This window comes from Salmo salar, chromosome ssa05, assembly GCF_905237065.1.
Source record: "Salmo salar chromosome ssa05, Ssal_v3.1, whole genome shotgun sequence".
Classification (NCBI taxonomy): domain Eukaryota; kingdom Metazoa; phylum Chordata; class Actinopteri; order Salmoniformes; family Salmonidae; genus Salmo; species Salmo salar.
Window position 1 is genome coordinate 30,717,991 of NC_059446.1, and position 23,160 is coordinate 30,741,150.

Below are 23,160 nucleotides of genomic sequence, written 5' to 3' on the forward strand. Positions count from 1 at the left end.
ATGACACAGGTGCACCTTGTGCTGGGGACAATTCAATGCCACTCTAAAATGTGCAGTTTTGTCACACAACAAATGTGCAATTGGCATGCTGACTGTAGGAATGGCCACCAGAGCTGTTACTATAAACTGCCTCCAACTTCATTTTAGAGAATTTGGTAGTACGTCAAACTGGCCTCACAACCGCAGACCACGTGTAACCCGCCAGCCCAGGACCTCCACATGAGGCTTCTTCACCTGTGCGATCGTCTGAGACCAGCCACCTGGACAGATGATGAAACTGTGGGTTTGCACAACCGAAGAATTTCTGCACAAACTGTCAGAAACCATCTCAGGGAAGCTCATCTGCGTGCTAGTCGTCCTCACCAGGGTTTTGACCTGACTGCAGTTCAGTGTCTTAACCGACTTCAGTGGACAAATGCTCACCTTCGATGGCCACTGGCACGCTGGAGAAGTGTGCTCTTCACGGATAAATCCCGGTTTCTACTGTACCGGGGCAGATGGCAGACAGCGTGTATGGCGTCATGTGGGCGAGCGGTTTTCCGATGTCAACGTTGTGAACAGAGTGCCCCCATGGTGGAGGTGGGGTTATGGTACAGGCAGGCATAAGCTACAGACAACGAACACAATTGACTTTTATAAATAGCAATTTGAATTCACAGAGTTAGCATGACGAGATCCTGAGGCGCACCATCACATGTTTCAGCAAGATAATTCATGTCCCTATGTCACAAGGATCTGTACACAATTCCTGGAAACTGAAAATGTCCCATTTCTTCCATGGCCTGCATACTCACCAGACATGTCACCCAGTGAGCATGTTTGGGATACTCTGGATCGACATGTACAGCAGTGTGTTCCTTGAATTCTAAATAAATCACAGACAGTGTCAACAGCAAAGCACCATCACACATCCTCCTCCAATGCTTTCATTGTGGGAACCACACATGCAGAGATCATCTGTTCACCTGCTCTGCGTCTCACAAAGACACAAAGATTGGAACCAAAAATCTCAAATTTGGACTCATCAGGCCAAAGGACAGATTTCCATCGGACTAATATCCATTGCTCGTGTTTCTTGGCCCAAGCAAGTCTCTTCTTCTTATTGGTGTCCTTTAGTAGTGGTTTCTTTGCAGCAATTCGACCATGAAGGCCGGATTCACGCCATCTCATCTGAACAGTTGATGTTGAGATGCGTATGTTACTTGAACTCTGTGAAGCATTTATTTGGGCTGCAATTTCTAAGGCTGGTAACTCTAATGAATTTGTCCTCTGCAGCAGAGGTAACTTTGGGTCTTCCTTTCCTGTGGCGGTCCTCATGAGAGTCAGTTTAATCATAGAGGTTGAGGACTGCACTTGAAGAAACTTTAAAAGTTCTTTAAATGTTCCGGATTAACTGACCATGTCTTAAAGTAATGATTGACTGTCGTTTCTCTTTGCTTATTTGAGCTGTTCTTGACATAATATGGACTTGGTCTTTTACCAAATAGGGCTATCTTCTGTATACCACCCCTACCTTGTCACAACACAACTGATTGGCTCAAACGCATTAAGAAGGAAAGAAATTCCACAAATTAACTTTTAACAAGGTACACCTGTTAATTTAAATGCATTCCAGGTGACTACCTCATGAAGCTGGTTGAGAGAATGCCAAGAGTGTGCAAAGATGTCATCATGGCAAAGGTTGGCTACTTTGAAGAATCTAAAATCTAAAATATATTTTGATTTGTTTAACACTTTTTAGGTTGCTGCATGATTCTATATGTGTTATTTCCATAGTTTTGATGTCTTCACTATTATTCTACAATGTAGAAAATAGTAAAAATAAAGAGAAACCCTTGAATGTGTAGGTGTGTCCAAACGTTTGACTGACTAGTACTGTAGTTCCCAATCAGGTTAAAGCCTTTACCAACAAAGGCTTGTTGCCCTACGTCCATTCCACAAACAGTGTCAAATGGTAACACCACAACCATGTCTTTCCAGGAGACGTGCAGTATCAGTAAACCTAAACAGTTGGTGGTTAAGGTCTACGAGGCCTACACCACTTCTGGCAGTCTTATCCAGCTGGCCGTACACTGCAGACAGGACAAGACCATTTATGAGACTCCTGTTTCCACAAATCAAGGACGAAGACGTTATTGCCAAGCTAAAGTTGATCAAAATTCTCTGTGCTACACCAAACTGTACCTATCCTGTAACTCGCAGTAATGTATACCACAAATATTTGGTTAAATGACATTATCTGGTGACCTACAATCTGTAGATAAGAGAACTGGTGATCAGCAGATGATGGGAGAGGTGGTCATGATGAAATTGCCATTCACAAAGAAACACAGTAAGAAAATACATTATGATCAGTGTAGTAAAGTTCAGGGAACAGCTGTGGGAGGAGTGTTGCCATTCGGCTCTTGAATCATCTGCTTGAAATCCAGCATAATGTTGAAAGCCATTGAGAGGGATACAGTTCTGGTACAATGACGCACACAAGCAAAGGAATTATGTTTCTCTCAATCTAGAATCCACTCCAAAAAGAAGCCCAGGCACCACACAGTATTGTTTGCATGACAAAAAAATTAAATTATACTCTATTGTACAGTTTGAATGACAGTTGTTCTGTGCCAGCATAACATCAACATTAGGGTAGAATAGTTCAACATGCATACATGTGCACAGGCACAGACATTATATTTAGAACAAATATTTTATAGTAAAACTAGCTTGTCAGTTTGAGATTTACAACAGTAAATTGTTGTATTATTGTTTCTCCTCACAGTTAGTTAGTAAACTTAGCTAGCTAGCTGGATAGCCAATAATTGTTATTTACATCTGTTTGGAAACTTATCTTGCATCATGCCTATAATTTTGTGAGATTGAAATGCATCCACGGTCATAATTATAACTTATGTCAACACTCCTCAATTGTGTTACATAGCTAGCTAGTACAATTATTTACAGTTGCTGATGTTACACGTGTGCTAACAGGTTACAAACTCAAGGCATGGCACATAACAAGTTAACAGGTGCCAGGCTAACTAGCCAGCCAACTCCAATCATGTGCTAACATTTTCTGGTAATCCTAGCTTTAGTCTGTGGCTGGTTGTAATGTTCTAGCTTGCTGTTAAGTAGCCATATCTATGACTAAAAAGAGAAGAGGCTTTTCAATTGAGATTCTAGATCTCTGATTGTAAAACCTATTTTTAGTCATAGATATGGCTACCTGTCGTTGTTTAGCTAACTTAGCTAGCTAGCTACCTAAGTTAGCAAACAGAAAAATCATTTGACTTCCCCCCCAGTGTAACACAGTAGTATGTTAGCCAACAATACACAATATGGGTTTCAGTAGATAAACTAAAGTTACCCAGGTAGCTTGCCGGAAAAATAACTTAGCTCTCCACCGTATTTGTCATCTACCGTCTTGGTGCTGGCATCGGCTGTAGCTGAGATTCTAGCTAAATCAATTCTTTAGCTAATAGAACATACACATTATTTAACATCACACAAATTTGACATCATTTGACGCCATTGTGGTCTGGTCAGTTCTTTCAGTTTTGCCCAAAGGACTGTGTTGTCAGTGTTCGCTACCCTTTCAAAAAACCTGCCTTGGGGAGGGACAAGCCAGAGCACGAAGCACCACTCCACACTAGTTGTAATCTTTCAGAGACTGGAACAATGTGTCAGCTTGTATATTTAGCAATGCATCTGCCAATAGGAACATTGCTGAAAGAGGTCCAATGGCTCTAGCAAAAAAGGACAACAATATCTACAAGCACAAAATGTATAGTGCAATCAGTATAACATAGAGCCCCTCCATCCCCCCCCGCATTAATACACCGGAAGCTGTAATAGGATGTTTCACTCAGCGCGTGAAACCCAGACCTGCCTTCCTCCTGGGCTATTATGTGTGAAACCCATCTCACTGACCTAGAAATTACTTGAACATGATGAAAACAAGCCCAGATTCCCCAAGGGTGTGAAATTCCCCTTTTTTTCATGTTTGGTGCAATTTTCACAAGTATGTGGTACATTTTCGCAACTCTTAATACAAAACTCAAATCAGATCATCAAAAAGGCAGTTTCAAAACTAAGCACATTTTCAATTGACTAAGTACAACCCACAACTTAATCAGTGTTTCATCTAGATACAGTGAGGGAAAAAAGTATTTGATCCCCTGCTGATTTTGTACGTTTGCCCACTGACAGACAAATTATCAGTCTATAATTTTAATGGTAGGTTTATTTGAACAGTGAGAGACAGAATAAAAACAAAAAAATCCAGAAAAACGCATGTCAAAATTGTTATAAATTGATTTGCATTTTAATGAGGGAAATAAGTATTTGACCCCCTCTCAATCAGAAAGATTTCTGGCTCCCAGGTGTCTTTTATACAGGTAACGAGCTGAGATTAGGAGCACACTCTTAAAGGGAGTGCTCCTAATCTCAGTTTGTTACCTGTATAAAAGACACCTGTCCACAGAAGCAATCAATCAAAAAATATATTAAAATTAAAAAACAGATACCTTATGTAAATAAGTATTCAGACCCTTTGCTGTGAGACTTGAAATACATTGAGCTCAGGTGCATCCTGTTTCCATTGATCATCCTTGAGCTGTTTCTACAACTTGATTGTAGTCCACCTGTGGTAAATTCAATTGATTAGATATGATTTGGAAAGGCAAACACCTGTCTATATAATGTCCCACAGTTGACAGTGCATGTCAGAGCAAAAACCAAGCCATGAGGTTGAAGGAATTGTCCATAGAGTTTCGAGACAGGATTGTGTCGAAGCACAGATCTGGAGAAGGGTACCAAAACATTTCTGCAACATTGAAGGTCCCCCAAGAACACAGTGACCTCAATCATTCTTAAATGGAGGAGGTTTGGAACCACGAAGACTCTTCCTAGAGCTGGCCGCCCGGCCAAACTGAGCAATCAGGGGAGAAGGGCCTTGACCCAATGGTCACTCTGACAGAGCTCCAGAGTTCCTCTGTGGAGACTGGAGAACCTTCCAAAAGGGACAACAATCTCAGCAGCACTCCACCAATCAGGCCTTTATGGTAGAGTGGCCAGACAGAAGCCAGTCCTCAGTAAAAGGCACATGAAAGCCCGCTTGGAGTTTGCCAAAAGGCACATAAAAGACTCAGACCATGAGAAACAAGATTCTCTGGTCTGATGAAACCAAAATTGAACACTTTGGCCTGAAAGCCAAGCATCACGTTTGGAAGAAACCTGGCACCAATTCTACAGAGTATAATGTTGGTGGCAGCGTCATGCTGTTTTTTTCAAAAACTTGCTCCAGAGTGCTCAGGACCTCAGTCTGGGGCAAAGGTTCCCCTTCCAACAGGACAATGACCCTAAGCACACAGCCAAGACAATGCAGGAGTGGCTTCGGGACAAGTTTCTAAATGTCCTTGAGTGGCCCAGCCAGATTGAACCCGATCAAACATCTCTGGAGGGACCTGAAAATAGCTGTGCAGCGATGCTCCCCATCCAACCTGACAGAGCTTGAGAGGATCTGCAGAGAAGAATGGGAGAAACTCCACAAATACAGGTGTGCCAAGCTTGTAGCGTCATACCCAAGAAGACTCGAGGCTGTAATCGCTGCCAAAGGTGCTTCAAAAAAGTACTGAGTAAAGGGTCTGAATACTTACGGAAATGTGTAATTTCAGTATTTTTTCGCACTATTGGTTAGAGCCTGTAAGTAAGCATTTCACTGTAAGGTCTACACCTGTTGTATTCGGCGCACGTGACAAATAAACTTTGATTTGATTTGATATTGTGTATAGAATAATGAGGGAAACAAACTATTTACTCCATTGTAAAATAAGGCTGTAACGTAAAACATTTGTAAAAAGTAAAGTGGTCTGAATCCTTTCCGAATGCACTGTATACCGTAATATACTATTATCATGACTATCATGACGTTACTTCACAGTAAGTTTTACTGTCAAAAAATCTGATATTGACTAGATCAGTTATGTACTGTATGTAAACATGTATTCAAAATTAAGTTTCTGAGGTGGGGTTCACACTGCTTTACTAAAATTGCATTGGCCAATACAGTACTGTAATACTATAATATATGCAATTTACGTAGAAGACGCTGTTATACAAAGTGATAACAGTGACTCTACACATTTGTATGTGACTCCAGTGGGAATCGAACCCACAACTCTGGTGTTACTAGTGCCACGCTCTTAGGAACTGAGTCACGTACAGGATCACTATAATACATAAGTACGATATTGTAAAATACAATGCATGATTACAATACAGGTGCAAAATGTATGATTGTCATCCCCATGAGCGTACCACTCTCTCTCAGGCCATGGATGAGGCAGGCAATGATTTCAATCCAGGCTTAGATTCACCTTGACAAAAGGTTTTTCCCCAGGTGCGTGAACAATGAGAATATTTACTGAGATGTGGATGAGAACCTTTGGCCAAATGCTCAAGACGGGCTTGATACAAACTAGTGCCTGCTAACTAGTTTCTTTCTTTTCACTATTTTCCTTTGTTTACTGTAATTTTGACTGTTAGCCTACATTTGATTACAGTAGGCCTACCTATGTTGTAATTATATCTGAAAATCAAAATGATGATCACAAATGGGTTGGTGTGAATGAATGGCCTAAATTCTATTTGTATTTAAAATAATCAGAACACATATACAATATCAGTTCTTTAATATTCTTAAATGAAATGACATGTTTTTGATTAAATACAAAAAACGACAGTATAGGATCATCAAAAATGATGAACAAATACTTTTTCTCCTATTTCATAATTTCTTCACCTTTTCAATCGATTTAATCTCATTGTGAGATACTTATTTTTGATTTAATAAGATGCATAGTTTGGAGTAATGGGTGAGATATATTGACAACTAACAATGTGAATAGTATACAAACATACAAACATGTTCATGTGAATAAATAAAGAAATATGAATAATCAAATGATAAACTGCATCAACATCTTCTTGCACTATAGGGCACCAAAGAGGCTGTCTTGTGGTAATAAAAAAATAATAAACATTCTTTAGCTTGAGTAGGATAACACCATTTCATAAATAAATATTACATAAATAGAATAGTAAGGAGGCGATAATGGCCATGCCTCTGATGTGTTCACAGAGTAGTGTCTTCTACACATTCCCATGTCTTTTTCCACGTTTTTCCCCCCCAATCTTTTCCTCATGCCAGTCTACTGATGGCCTGAAAAACATATTTTGGTAGTTAGCACACTGCACACTACAATAATTTGCTTTCGTTGAAGTGTAGATGACATTGTTGTTAAAAGTCTGACTGATTTATAAAAACCTGATACCTTTTGAAGCAGAGATTCCAACTGTTGTACACATTCCTGGCTGTCCTTTGGATAGGAATCACATCCTTGGCAGACTGTTTTCTGAGGGAATAAAGGAACACAGAAAATGTTAGTTGGCTCTCACAATTTAACTTATTTTCTGGATAAAATGCTCATTTTGAAGTTACTCTTGGATTTGGACTGAAAATAGGCGTAGTAAAGTAACTATTACCCCTAACATACTTTCCACGTTCCCTCAAATGATTACGTTCAATAATGATGATCATGATGACGCTAATAATGTAATTTGGGAAATAATGGCAAGGCTCACCTCTTTCTCCTCCTGACTGCAGGAGTCCAGACTTCCCAACTAAAAACCAAACAAAGCAACATGTTAATATTTTTCCACACAGTCTTTCCACACATTTTTATATAGATATACATTTTTCACATTTTCTTAAGTGACTCACAATCAGTTGGTTGTTGAGGTTTTTCATAACTTTACGCTGAAGCATCTTATTTTTGGCCTTGAGATGAGGTACCATCGCCCGGAAGCACTCCAAGGCAGATTGGGAACAGCACTCCTGTAAAAAGCAAAAAGAGACACTAAATTATGGAATGGAACAAGACTGGTTATTCTCCACTAATTAAACTAGTTGAGGCAAATCAATTGATTGTATTTTGATACTCTGTTACACTCGCATGTAAACGTTGTAATGTGGAATAGGAACCACATGAGGGCGCTGCTGTATTTAAGTGATAATACGCACGAAGCCGGTGTTTATAGGATATATTGGCACTGGTGTTTCGTTTTGGGCTGGCAAACCGTGCGAATATATCCTCCAAACACCGGATTCGAGAGCATTATCACTTTTATACAACGGGTTACCAACATATTCAAATAATGATCCCGTGTGGCTCAGTTGGTAGAGCATAGTGTTTGCAATGCCAGGGTCGTGGGTTTGATTCCCACGGGGGACCAGTACAGAAAAAAAAAAGTATGAAATGTATCCATTCACATTGTAAGTCACTCTGGATAAGAGCGTCTGCTAAATGACTAAAATGTAAATATTTTCATTAGTGCTATTTTGAGGAATTTATTCATACTATGTCATCCTTCCACGATATATAGTCCAGACACAAATCTTGGGTTGCTACCCAAGCCGGCTGGTCGTTCGTTCGTTCTATCGGTTCGGTTGCCAGAGAGAAGACCAAGTTGTTGTCTTTTCGTTCGAAATCTATGGATTCCCACCCAGTCACGTTTACTTCGTGCCAGCTCTTAGCCATGGTATCACTAGCGGTTCTGGGGGGGGGCAATTTTGGACCCCCTTGTGGCCCCCCTAAATGTGGAGTATGAAATAATTTTTACATAACACATTTTTGCTATCGTTCTTTTTTTACATCTGTTATTAGACAGTGGCGACGCGGAACACTAATGATTATGAACATGGTCTTTTGCCTGCTAATGCCTGCAATGCAGTGAAGAAAACGACATGACAACAATAACGTCTAATGTAACTGGCCCCTCTAACAGTACAACTGGCCCCAGCTTGGCCCCCCCAGTTGAAATGGTCTAGAACCGCCACTGCATGGTATATTGCCCATATACCACACATCCTCGGGTGTTATTGCTTAATTAAGCAACATACAATCTTCAAGATAAATCAGCCATTCATCACACTGCTACATTTCATTAAACAGAACTTCTACCAGAATACATACAATATTTCCAGTTCATGCCAGCCAAATGTATTCTATTGAGCCACATACACCTAATGCCCACAATGCCTATACTTCATAACATAACCCGCTCTCAGGTATGTTGGTCCTCTCATAGACATAGTTAAGTTGTAATAAGTCATACCTTTTCTTACAATTTATATTGATTGTGTTATCATTTGCTACAAAACCTTGACACACAAAGGTCATGTTCTGCTTATCAAGGTAAGACTTTCTCGTCTACCCTGGCACATCACATCCACACCCCGACAAAGAAACAATAATGTTTCCACCAATGTATCCAATACAGAAAAATATCTTTCCCCGCTTCACTGAGATTCAGTAGAGAGATGTTTTCACTGTTGTTACTTGCTGCCTGTTTCCAGTTTCTCCACTTTGACTGGGTGTTTCACAGAATAGAAAATAACTCTCTTTGCTGACATGACAATACATTTTCCATGTGGAGGCTTTCATTTGTCTCTACCATTAGGCAATGATATTTTCCCCATGCGGTGGGCCTCAAACTTTTGAGTCTCAAACAATAACTGTTAGACGGCTACACTCTTAGAAAAAAGGGTTCTAAAAGGGTTCTTCGGCTGTCCCCGTAGGAGAACCATTTTTGGTTCCAGGTAGAATACTTTTGGGTTACATGTAGAACCCTCTGTGGAAATGGTTCTACATGGAACCCAAAAGGGTTCTACCTGCAACCAAAAAGGGTTCTTCAAAGAGTTTTCCTACGTGGACAGCCAAAGAACCTTTAAAGGTTCTAGAAAGCACCTTTTTTTCTAAGAGTGTACAACGATAACATGGAAACCTTTTGATCGAATGTTTACCTATTAAACATTGGTAACAGACTGGTTCCATGGTATACTAATGAAATATTTGGTTAAGTTTAGGACAACTATGTTCAACTAACTTTAAGATTTAGTCAAACATTTAGTAAAACCACAAGGAATTCTTATTAATAAGGAATCTTTAACAGCACAGTAGCACAGTTTGTCTCTTGGGGATAAGCCACAGAGACATGGCAGTGTGATTACTCATTACAGTTCTCCTAAATGTGCACAAGAGACATGGAGCTCACTTTCACATTGACTCATTCATGACTTGGAGCTCACTTTCACATTGACTCCTTCATGCACAGAACTCTGACAGTAACACATGCCAAACTGGATTGACTGTCAGGGCAACTGATAAATAGCTGAAAGAAAAATCATTCTCTTATCAAGTTTTTTATTTTTATGAAACAGTTTGTGATTCTGAGTGTGTGGGCCTCTACTCTAATCATATGTTAACACTGTAAATGTATTAGACCTACTAAGATAAAACCAACCCATTTCTTTTTTTGTAGATTGTCCATTAATACTTTCAGTTAGTTTATTTGATTTAGTAATTCACATATTGTAAAACCAATTGACCCATGCTAGTAATTTAGCTGAAATGTTTTTAGTAAAACAAAATAGTTTTCCATAAAAATATGTAGTACTGTGTGCCTTTCTACTGTCTCCACATCCTGTTATAATGACTAAAGGATTACTAAATTAATTACATCAAATTAGACTACTATATTAAACTACGTTTTTACTAATTATTGGTGATATAGCTAATTAACTATACACATAATTTATGCAAATCTATTACACATGTAATTGCACTGTTTATTGCTTTATAGTATTGTTGATTATGTCATTTTTTACCATAATGTATCACACCATTATTTCCTGACTTCACAAGACCACATTTGCCTGCTCTAGTACTAGCGTCCTACATTATGCGATATACAGTAGGTGGGAGAGCATAAACGATAGCAACCACAATAACAGAGGTCATTCATTGTTTGTGATTTGTCTGCCTGATGTTAGCATGAGCTCCATATGTTTGCAAAGTAAATGAGCTATAGTAGATTTCCCTTTAAAAATCACTTACTTCCATATCCATTGAAGGAGTGTTCGACATCACGCTGTTGTGCTGCAAGACAACAACAAAAAATGTTGGTACTGAGGTTGCATTTTATACGTAACAGCCCCAGAGATGTAGTATTACCGTTATGGTAGTACTTTCTGAGCCATTCACAGCCTTTATAAACGTAAAAAAGCAATAGATGCATTGCAGTACACAGTATAATGCATAATAAAACATGCTATAATCATTCATAAAAGCTCATGGTTTCTTGCAAGAGTCCATCAAATACATTAAGCGCTTATAGCGCATAAGCTTGGAGAAAGTGTTAAAGAAATTGCAGGTTGACCTACCTTCACAGTTCTGTTTAGCGCTTTTAATTCCTTTATTACTTCAGTCAGCTTCAGTAATCTCTCACCCTTGTCTGCATCCACCAAAACACAGGTGATGGCTAGAAAACAACAAACAAGCAGCTTCATCTTTTCTTAACTTTCTTTAACGATGGCACAAATTACCCAAAGGATGCTGTTCAAAATGTTTACTGGTAATGTGGACAGGTGTCTAACTTACCTATATATTTGTCCATCAGGACACAGGAAAACCACGTTTGAGATATTGGAAAACTCTGGAAAGTGATTGAATGGGTAAACACATTTTCTTTTCCACTGGCCATTACCACAACGTGAGCTCAGAGTTGCATCAAGTGGTGGGTGCGTGGGGCGTACGGAAGCGAGAGTGACAACGAAAGCATACTTTCTGCACACATGGCAGGAAACTACAGCGCAGATTCACTCTGAATCAGAGGATCTATACATCTAATAGGTTTTATAGGTAACAATAGCCTAAATGTATCTGCAGACACATCAAATAGCTGTTTGTGTGTGGTTGGCCTCCTACACAAGCATAACCTGTAGGAACAACAGGAAATTCTTTGAAGGACTACAACAATGACATTACAATGGCTAAGGGCACTCCACAATATTTCCCTCTTCTGGGAGGATATACTTTTGTACCAACAGAAAGGAACCCTTGAAACCAGACTGAAAACTACCCCCGAGACTGAGCAGTGGCGGTTCTAGACCATTTCAACTGGGGGGGACAAGCTGGGGCCAGTTGTACTGTTAGAGGGGCCAGTTACATTAGATGTTATTGTTGTCACATCGTTTACTTCACTGCATTGCAGGCATTAGCAGGCAAAAGACCATGTTCCGCGTTGCCACTGTTTAATAACGGATGTAAAAAAAGAACGATAGCAAAAATGTGTTATGTAAAAATGATTTCATTCTCCACATTTAGGGGGGCCACAAGGGGGTCCAAAATTGTTGTCACAGGGGCACTGCCCCCCCCCCGCCAGAACCGCTAGTGAGACTGAGGCCTGCTGTTTATTACTCCTGAAATGTAATTAAAATTCAGCTTATGTTTTATTATCAGTGTCTGTCCTTGTAGTATGGCTCATTTTGGAAAATGTATAGTTTTGATAATTATGGTAGAATTCCGCATCAATCCCACAGTGGTGAAATCTCAAACAATTCCATAGAAACCAGTGAAAGCTGGAGAGAGGGCTGTTGATTTCAAACAGACATACGAGCTAGGGGTGATGTTACCAGCATGTGTAGGACCCTGGCTGAAGTTCATCAGTACTGTATTTTCTGTGTATTGTCACATGTTATGATTGCATCTTTAGGTTGGTGTGGTGGTCGCTGAATCATAGAATCACTAGTCAGTAAGAATGTAATGAGTTCAGTCTTACATCATCTGTGGTGGCTGAGTGGATTTCAAAACACTTCACAATTTCATTATCTCTGGCACTTAATTCATACGTTTTAAATTGAACAAATGTCAAATAAAATATACAAATCATACCTTTACAATTTACCCTATGTTATTAATTTGATAATCAAACTGGGGGAAAATGCTAGTGTTTTTTACTTGGGGAACGTATCTTTAATGAACTATTTGTCATTATAGCAGTACTTTAACACTTCAGCTGTTGTTTTTTACCTCTTGTCATTTTTTTGTTGTTTGATTCCAAACGGTGTCGTAATAAGTCCCTGTTGGGGAAAACTGAACAAGCATCACCATGATTTCATGTGAGATAACCTCCAGTGTTAGTCAGGCAGGAAGCTGTGTAGTGTCCAAGTGTGCGTAAGCCGGTTTCTGCAGCGTCAGCGGTCTGAGGTTACCTAAGGAGTTCCATCCTCTTACGGAGTGGATGCTGTACTACTGGCTTCTATCTGAGAGGAGGAAGTGAGCTTGTGACATATTCAAGAGAAAACCCCTCCTTCCCTGTCGCTCTGGTCTTTGTTTCAGCATAAAGGAAATAGTGCATGGGGACTGGGCCTACAAGCTGTGAAGCAAGTAACACTAGCAGTACTCATAGTGTTGTTATATAGGGGAAAGGCCATGGCGAGCACCCCTTATCGTCCTGTTAGAAGGTGTATCTCTGCACGACTGTTATTTCATTCCTAGGGAGTCCATTTAGTTGTGTGAGAGTTGGTTATCACTCATGGAAGGGATTTCTGTCCTCAGGTAGACACGAGATGAATCACAACTTTCCTTGTCCAGTCATGTGAATCTACCAATACGACCTGGTGTGATAGTGTGTTATATGCTTGTGTGAGCAGTTTTGTATTGAGTGAAGGTAGCTGTCTTGGAGAACTCTGTCACTGTGAAATCAGAGTGAGAGTTGTTTTCTGTGGTCAACCGTGTTAAACGCAGTGCAAGACATGTGGCTTCATTCCAGCTGTACAGACAATTTTCATTAACCGTAATAAGGAACTAGATACTGAACTACTCTTCATTACTTTCAGAACATTTGTGATCGTTAATGTACACAGTTGATGTACACGTATTTTGTGATAGTTAATGTACAATTAAACTTAGGGTGGTAGTATAAAATGTTTGATTCAAAAGAATAGAGATAGAATCAAAATGTTGATGCGCATGGCTCATGTATGTGCATTAACACATGAATTCAAAATACAACTGTATGGCTCTTGCTCAAGGGAGAACATGTTTTGTAATCGGTTATTATCAGGTGCTTGGAAGTAATCTGACCAGAGACTACAGATGGAAATTAGCGGTTATATATATATAAATCTGGTGCAATGCACAATTTCTCCGTTTTCTGATAAACATATTAAATAAGTCTTTGAAGGGAGGGGATAAAATAAGTGAGACTCTTGAGAAATATTACTCACCACTTTCTTGACAATAAATCCTTTTGATGGTAAAATCATTTATATTGTTAGTCTTTAGTTTATATAAATCTCTAAGTAAATGAGTTTGTGCTCATACTAAACAACCCTAAACAGAGTAAAATAAAGAATTACATGGATAAATCTAACAGCTAAATCTAACTACAAATTTGAAGTTTAAATCAATGGAATTCACAGCAGTTTTTTGTTGTTGTGTACACTCCCCTACATATTTATTTGGACAGTGAAGCTAAAACTTTTAATTTGGCCCTATACTCCAGCATTTTGGATTTCAGATCAAATGTTTCATATAAGGCGACAATACATAATGTCACCTTTTATTTGAGGGTATTTTCATACATATCTGTTTTACCGTTTATGTTTTGGATGTGTTTCAGATTATGTTGTGACCCGAAGAAATGAATGTAAATAAGGCATTGTCATTTTGGAGTTACCTTTATTGTAAATAAGAGTAGAATATGCTTCTGAACACTTCCTTCATTAATGTGGATGCTACCATGATTACGGATAATCATGAATTCATCTTGAATATTGATGAGTGAGAAAGTTGCAGAGGCATAAATATCATACCCTCCCAAAAAACTAAACTCCTGTTATTGGTAATGGTGAGAGGTTAGTGTGTCTTGGGGGTAGGATCTTTGTTCGTCTGTCATTCACCATTATTCAGGATTCATTCAGGATTATCCTTATCATGGTAGCATCCACATTAATGTAGAAGTGTTCAGAAACATATTCTATTCCTATTTAAACACAATACATTATTTAACATTCATTTCTATTGGGCACATCATAATCTGAAACACGACCAAAATAAACTGCAAATGCATCCAACAAGTTTGTAGTCACACGCTTGTTGTAGTAATTGTGTTCTAGGAATATGGGACCAAATACTAAACTTTTGACTACTTTAATACACATAGAAGTGAATTTGTCCAAATACTTATGACACCTTCAAATGGTGGGACTAGATACATACATTGCTTTCATTTCTAAATTGTAAAACAGATATAGTGCCTTCAGAAAGTATTCACACCCCTTTTTCCACATTTTGTTGTATTACAGAGTGGGATTAAAATAGATTTAATTGTCATTTTTTTGGCAACGATCTACACAAAATACTCTGTAATATCAAAGTGGATGAAAAATTCGAACATTTTGAGAGAAAAAATTATCAAATTAGATCAATACATGTTAGAAACACCTTCGGCAGCGATTACAGCTGTGAGTGTTTCTGGGTAAGACTCTAAGAACTTTCCACACCTGGATTGTACAATATTTGCCCATTTATTATTAAAAATATTATTCAAGCTCTGTCAAATTGGTTGTTGATCATTGCTAACCAACTATTTTCAGGTTTTGCCATAGATTTTCAAGACGATTTTAGTCAAAACTGTAACTCGGCCACTCTGGAACATTCACTGTCTTCTTGGTAAGTAACTCCAGTGTAGATTCGGCCTTGTGTTTTAGGTTATTGTCCTGCTGAAAGGTGAATTAATCTCCCGGTGTCTGGTGGAAACCAGACTGAACCAGGTTTTCTTCTAGTGTTTTACCTGTGCTTATGTCATGACGTTGGCCTGTGGGTAAGGTTTATGACCCCCCCCCCCCCCCATAAATACCTTTTACCACTTCCCCTCTCTGAATCTACTGAAGGACGTGAATAGCCTGTGTTAAATATAGAGAGTCTGGGAACATCAAACAAATGGGGAAAGGTACCACATATTTTGTTAATAAAACCAGTTGGAAATATGCTTGGGAACGTAATGAGTATGTATGTCAGTTCGGTTGTCATCTGAGACATTATGACTGATGACAGGATGACATAAACTGTATCTGAGAAAGTATACGCCCTCTAGTTATCAGAGTCACATGGAATTGTTATGCAATTGAAATGTTTGATATTGAAAATGTTTGTTAGGAGATGAAATGTAATTTTAGCTTCCGAATGAGAGATTTGGGTTTTCATAAGGAAAGTGCCCTGCTCGATCAGTGGCCCAACCCTGTGAAGAGACATGGGTTATAAACGATGAAACACCTCCCTCCCCCTCTCCACTATATAATCCTTTGACGAAAAGATAACCAGGTTGTTCCAGTACGGGAGGTCTGCAGCCTCTACGTTAGAAGGACACACATGTCAAGTACAGAACTAAGCCAACCTCGGCGTGAGCTCTGGTATGAACTGGTATGAACTTTGAGCTTATTCACTACAGAAGTGCTACTTCCTAGCCGTTGAGTTAGCAGCGGCCGCTGCTAACGTGGGTTAGGAAAGGACGGACGACGGATCCAGTCTAACAACCAGACGAAGATACCACCACGTATCCAATCGACCACCATTGACATTCTTCCGAAAACAGGGAGATCTGTTGGCCAACCCGGCCAGCATCTACGACCAATCTACCGAAGCGCAGCTCAGAGTAAATATTTATTGCATTTTCCTTTTCCAAATGGGCGGTAATTTAGAATGCATAAGACAATGTATTTACGATAGCATAGCTGCTGTTTCTCTGTTCCTAAATCTTCCCGCTCTTTCATTCAAGCCCAACCCCCTTTCCTTTGTGTAACCAGCCGTCATATCTGTTCCGTCTACCGGGACGTTTTCTGTATGACATCATTGTATTCTGTGTATTTGTAATTCTGTGTGATTAGTTAGGTATTTAGTAAATAAATAATTAAACATATTTTGTATTGCTGATTCAACTTGTTAGCCAGGGTTCGTGAAGATAGCCAAGAACTTACAACTTTCATTATGAGACTGAAAATAAAACAAGGGTTAATATTGACTGCTATCGATGTAAAATATTACAAAGTATTTTAAGAGTTTATTCGGAAGATAACGGCTCTATAAACGTTCTTCCGTGATGCCCCGACTTTCTAGTTAATTACATTTACATGATTAGCTTAATCAGGTAATATTAATGACAGAGAAATCATTTTATAAGTTAGCATGTCATATCACTTAATCCGGCATAGCCAAAGACACGACACTTAGCTACATTCCGTTTATTTTTAATCCTGAAAAACTCCCTGGTCCTTAACGATTACAATCATACCCATAACATGATGCAGCCACCACTATGCTTGAAAATATGGAGAGTGGTACTCAGTAATTTGTTGTATTGGATTTGCCCCAAACATAAGACTTTGTATTCAGGAAGAAAAGTCAAGTCACATTTTTTGCAGTATTACTTGTGCCTTGTTGCAAACAGGATGCATGTTTTGGAATATTTGTATTCTGTACAGGCTTCCTTCTTTTCACTATGTCAATTAGATTAGTATTGTGCAGAAACTACAATGTTGTTGATCCATCCTAAGTTTTCTCCTATCACAACCATTCAACTCTGTAACTGTTTTAAAATCATCATTGATCTCATGGTAAAATCCCTGAGTGGTTTCCTTTCACTCTGGCAACTGAGCGAGGAAGGATGCCTGTATCTTTGTAGTGACTGGGTGTATTGATACACCATCCAAAGTGTAATGAAAACCTCACCATGCTCAAAGGGGTATTTAATGTCAGCATTTTTTTTACCCATCTCTCAATAGGTGCCCTTTGCGAGGCATTGGAAAACCTCCCTGGTCTTTGTTGTTGAAACTGTGTTTACTATTCGCTGCTTGACTGAGGGACCTTACAGATAATTGTACTGTCTGTGTCTGGTACAGAGATTAAATAGTAATTCAAAAATCATCACTATTATTGCACACAGTGAGTCCATGCAACTTATGTGACTTGTTAAGCAAATATTTAATCCTGAACGTATTTAGGCTTGCCATAACAAAGAGGTTGAGTACTTATTGACTCAAGACATTTCAGCTTTTCATTTTTAATTCATTTGTAAACATTTCTAACAACATAATTCCACTTTGACGTTATGGGATTTTGTGTGTAGATCAGTGACAACTCATCTCAATTTAATTTTAAATTCAGGCTGTAACACAACAAAATGTAGAACATGTCAAGGGGTGTGAATACTTTCTGAAAGCAATGTATGTATGAATAAATACTGAAATAAAAGGTGACATGCTGTACTGTCACCTCATATAAAACATTTTATCTCAAATTCAAAATGCTGGAGTATAGAGCCAAATGTATAAATTCGGAGGTGAGTGTATCTCTGTTGCATTGGCTAATCATGTCATCATTGAACAAGGACATGATTTTTCATTTTGTTATGATATAACAATTAATCATGAAATACAAACACTCTTGATTGTGACAGATATACTTTGTACTCCCACCTACAGATATTTCCTACACTGCGGTCTCCTCACTGTAAAGTGTCAGTGAGCATTTCCGGAGAGGCAACACTCAGATAACACTCAAAATACTGGGCGTTTAGCCAAGATGACGGCTTGTCATTATTTATTTGTTATGAATATTCTGAAAACATTTTTCAAAACAAATTGTGAAATCAAATAGGACTATGCAATCTGGAACTGTGTTGGTTAAATTTGGTCAGGTGTGCCTGCTTTCAGAATGATTCAAAATGACAAAACAGAACAACAAATGGCCAATATTACGGTAAGTATACCGGAAGAACGAATTCCGTGGGTGGGGGATCGCCTCTGTTGGCCCTCCACATTAAAAGGGAACCATTGGTTCAACCTACTCAGGAACATACATTTATTCACATAATAGGTACCTATGTGTGCCTCCAAAAGGTTATCAAGGTGAAGGCTTGCTTCACTTAGATCAAATCTAAAACACAAACATGTCAACATATCTCTTTTATTGAATTGAAACCATTTTCCTACTGTGAATAAGTAATCACAGTCTACTACAGCCTGCTGCTTTGTTTTTCATTCATTTTTGTTTGCCTTGAATGCATTATAGTATCCACTTCTTATACTCCTAAATTGAACATTCATAAATTACATACAAATCTCGTTCTGTTTGTTTGATTTGTCCAAAAATGTTTGTTTTTATTCGTTTTTCTATCTGATTTTCCTTACGTTTTATTATGAAAGGGTGACATTCACAGTTTAAACAACCTCATACACAGTGATGAATAACCATCATGCAACAACAGCCGTCATTAAACATGGTACTCTGATAAATACACGTTTATTGATTAAAGATGGATATTTGTCACATGTTTTATAATTGTACATCCTTTTGCAAAAGTGGTTTGATAAACACCTCAAACTCCACTGAATTATACCGATTTACAATTTAAAATCTGGTCTGTTTCTAAATACTTTAATTCAGCAAATGTAATATTTTACAATAACGACACCTCTCCAATTTCTAATACAGAGCTTGAAAGTGACCATTAAAATGATCTGGTGAACTTCAAGAATGTCACATACAGTACTTTCTATTCAAGCTACTCTAGAAGGTTCAACAGAATGGGAGAGTTCCATAATAAAGACATACATACCATTAAGGAAATCACTCTTTGTAAAACTCTACCAAGACCAATGTGCCACTTCTACTTTAGTTTATATCACTGTTTAAATAATGGTTCCTTCTAAATAGTCATAACAATGACACATACTTGACCTTTGGAGTTAACGGCTACCATCTTTTACACGCAACGATGAAAGGGCAGTAGCGCTTTGGTGCTTGGGAAATGGCTTGATTTATGGGAATAGAGAAAAAGCAGCCTGGGTGTGGGAGTCCTTCAACAACTTGGTGAACTCAAGATTTTCAACCACAAGAATAGGGGAATAACACTACATTTATCAGGGAGTTTTGTTTTTACACTGTAACCTGTACCCCCGCACATTGATTCGGTACCGGTACCCCCTGTATATAGCCTCGTTATTATTATAAAACTTTTTTTTTTAAATGTACTTAAGTTTATTTAGTTAATATTTTCTTAACTCCATTGTTGATTAAGGGCTTGTAAGCAAGCAGTTCACGGTAAGGTCTACACCTGTTGTATTCAGCACATGTGACAAATCAAATTTGATTTGAGTCATAGTGAGACCAAGGTCTCTTTTACAAGCAGAAAGAAAAACATGGTCATAAAAAACAAACACATTCATCAGTAATAAGGTCCTCAATCAGCTTTCTGAATTTCCCTAGAGGCACCAGAATGTCAAATTTAAGAACATTTTGAAAATTGTTCCACATAAAGTGCAAGAAAACTAAAAGCTGATTGACCTAACTCAGTAGAGACCAAAGGAATTTCCAGAATTAGCCATCCCTGAGACCGGGTGTGGTAACTTTTATGTCGAATTTTAAGTAAAGATGTTCGGTACAGTGGGACTTTTTGTAAAAGGGCTTTATGAATGAAAATATAGCAATGTATCAATCTACATGACATCAAAGAGGGCCAACCAACTTTCTGGTAGAGAATGTAGTGATGAGTACTAAAATTGTTGCCTGTACTAAAGCGCAGTGCACTAAGATAAACTGCCTCTAACAGCTTTAATGAAGTGGCAGCTATGTTCATATAGATGATGTCGCCATAGTCTACGACTGATAGGAACGTTGACTGAATAATCTGCTTAATACTATTTAGCAAGAGGCAGAATCTATTTCTAGAAGAAACCCATTTTTATTCTCAGCTTCTGAACTAACTCATCAATATGCTTTTTAAATGTCCGTTTTTCATCCATCCAGATGCCCAGATATTTCTATGCAGGGACACGCTAAATATGGACACCATTCATATTTATTTTTATGCGCTATAGACAACAACATATACTTAGTTTTACCTGCATTCAATACTGATTTCAGGTCAAAGTTTTTCTGTAATTGTAATGGCTGTCGTCGCAAGAAAACCAAGATGCAGCGGAGGTTGTGGATTCATTATGAATATTTAATAAAATGAACCACTATAAACAAAACATAAAACAGCAACGATAGCAAACAGTCCTGTCTGGTCAAAAACGAATGAGACAGAAAACAATCACCCACAAAACCCAAAGGAAAAATAGGCTACTTATGTGTGACTCCCAATCAGCAACAACGAACTTCAGCTGTGCCTGATTGGGAGCCACACACGGACCAAAACAAAGAAATACAAAACCATAGAAAAAGGAACATAGAACGCCCACCCAATGTAACACCCTGGCCTAACCAAAAATAAAGAACAAAAACCCCTCTCTATGGCCAGGGCGTTACAGTAATACAATGAAGGCAGACTGTTGTTCAGATAGAGCCTGGTCAACCGTGGGGGCAATCACATACGCAACAGATTCATTGGCATACAAGTGCAGGTTACAAGTCGATATGCCTAATGTAAACAGTAAAAGGTACAGGACCCAGAATCGACCCCTGCGGGACACCTTCCGTGATATCCAGGAAACCTGATTTAACACCATCAGTAGATACACATTGAGTTCTATCTGTCAAGTAATTTTTAAACCAGTTACATGCAGCCTAGTCTAGGCCAATTGAGGAAAGCCTCTGAATTAACAGTGAGTAATCAACAGTATCGAAAGCCTTTGACAGGTCAATGAAGAGGGCACCCCAATGTTGCCTTTTATCCATACAGTTAACCACATAATTTATAACTAGGGATGCAGCAGAGATAGTGCTATGACTGATGTACATTTAGAATACATTTCAAAGATAAGATCTTAGCTGAGAATTCATGAAGAATTCTAGTATTTTAGCTAGGCAATAAAGTTTAGAAATAGGGAGATAATTATTTAGGTCACAAGGGTCATCACCTTTGTGAATATACACTACATGACCAGAAATGTGTGGACACTTGTCAAGCATCTCATTCCAAAATCCTGGGCATTAATATGGAGTTGGTCCCCCCTTTGCTGTTATAACATCCTCCACTCATTTGAGAAGGTTTTCCACTAGATGTTGGAACATTGCTGCACGGACTTGCTTCCATTCAGCCACAAGGGCATTAGTGAGGTTGGGCACTGATGTTGGGCGAATAGGCCTGGCTCGCAGTCAGCGTTCCAATTCATCCTAAAGGTGTTCGATGGGATTGAGGTCAGGGCTCTGTGCAAGCAAGTCAAGTTTTTCCACACAGATCTCGACAAACCATATCTGTATAGACCTAGCTTTGTGCACAGGGGCGTTGTCATGTTGAAACAGGAAAGGGCCTTCCCCAAAATGTTGCCACAATGTTGGAAGCACAGAATCATCTAGAACAGTGGTTCCCAAACTTTTTATAGTCCCATACCCCTTCAAACATTCAACCTCCAGCTGCATACCCCCTCTAGCACAAGGGTCAGTGCACTCTCAAATGTTGTTTTTTGCCACCGCTGTAAGCGGAACACACACTATACGATACATGTATTAAACATAAGAATGAGTGTGAGTTTTGTCACAATCCGGCTCGTGGGAAGTGACAAAGAGCTCTTATAGGACCAGGGCACAAATAATAATTTAATAATAATCAGTAATTGTGCTCTTTATTTAACCATCTTACATATAAAACCTTATTTGTTCAGTGAAAATTGTGAATAACTCACCACAGGTTAATGAGAAGGGTGTGCTTGAAAAGATGCACATAACTCTGCAATGTTGGGTTGTATTGGAGAGAGTCATTTTCCACACACAGTCTGTGCCTGTATTTAGTTTTCATGCTAGTGAGGGCCGAGAATCCTCTCTCACATAGGTATGTGGCTGCAAAGGGCATCAGTGTCTTAACAGCGGCATTTGCCAAGGCAGGATACTCTGAGCACAGCCCAATCCAGAAATCTGGCAGTGGCTTCTGTTAAATTACATTTTCAAAGAACCGCTTGTTGCAATTTCGATGAGGCTCTTTTGTTCAGATATCGGTAAGTGGACTGGAGGCAGGGCATGAAAGGGATAACGAATCCAGTTTGTGTCATCCGTTTCGGGAAAGTACCTGCGTAATTGCACACCCTACTCACTCAGGTGCTTCGCTATACCACATTTGACATTGTCCGTAAGCTTGAGTTAATTTGCACACAAAAAATCATACAATGGAAAGACCTTTGTGTTGTCCTTGTCAATGCAGACAGAGAAGAGCTCCAACTTCTTAATCATAGCCTCAAATTTGTCCGGCACATTGAATATAGTTGCAGAGAGTCCCTGTAATCCTAGATTCAGATCATTCAGGCGAGAAAAAACATCACCCAGATAGGCC

At 38.9% G+C, this 23,160-nt stretch overlaps 1 protein-coding gene across 1 annotated transcript; it reads right to left on the reverse strand.

The window, feature by feature from the left end:
• Positions 1-6,773: 6,773 nt before the first annotated feature.
• On the reverse strand, positions 6,774-11,523 carry LOC106604597 (uncharacterized). Its single transcript, XM_014199391.2, has 6 exons — positions 11,273-11,523; positions 10,947-10,988; positions 7,772-7,885; positions 7,633-7,671; positions 7,323-7,403; positions 6,774-7,210 (listed from the first exon to the last, which is right to left on the reverse strand). Exons 1-6 carry the CDS (start codon positions 11,396-11,398, stop codon positions 7,190-7,192), a joined length of 423 nt encoding a protein of 140 aa, XP_014054866.1. The 5' UTR covers positions 11,399-11,523; the 3' UTR covers positions 6,774-7,189.
• Positions 11,524-23,160: the final 11,637 nt, after the last annotated feature.

Excerpts from the sequence above, each read along its gene's own strand:
- LOC106604597 (XM_014199391.2), bottom strand. The coding sequence starts at position 11,398 with ATGAAGCTGCTTGTTTGTTGTTTTCTAGCCATCACCTGTGTTTTGGTG. Across the intron at positions 7,672-7,771 it reads ACCTCAACAACCAACTGATT|TTGGGAAGTCTGGACTCCTG; the intron begins GTGAGTCACTTA and ends TTTGGTTTTTAG. Across the intron at positions 7,404-7,632 it reads GCAGTCAGGAGGAGAAAGAG|AAAACAGTCTGCCAAGGATG; the intron begins GTGAGCCTTGCC and ends TTATTCCCTCAG.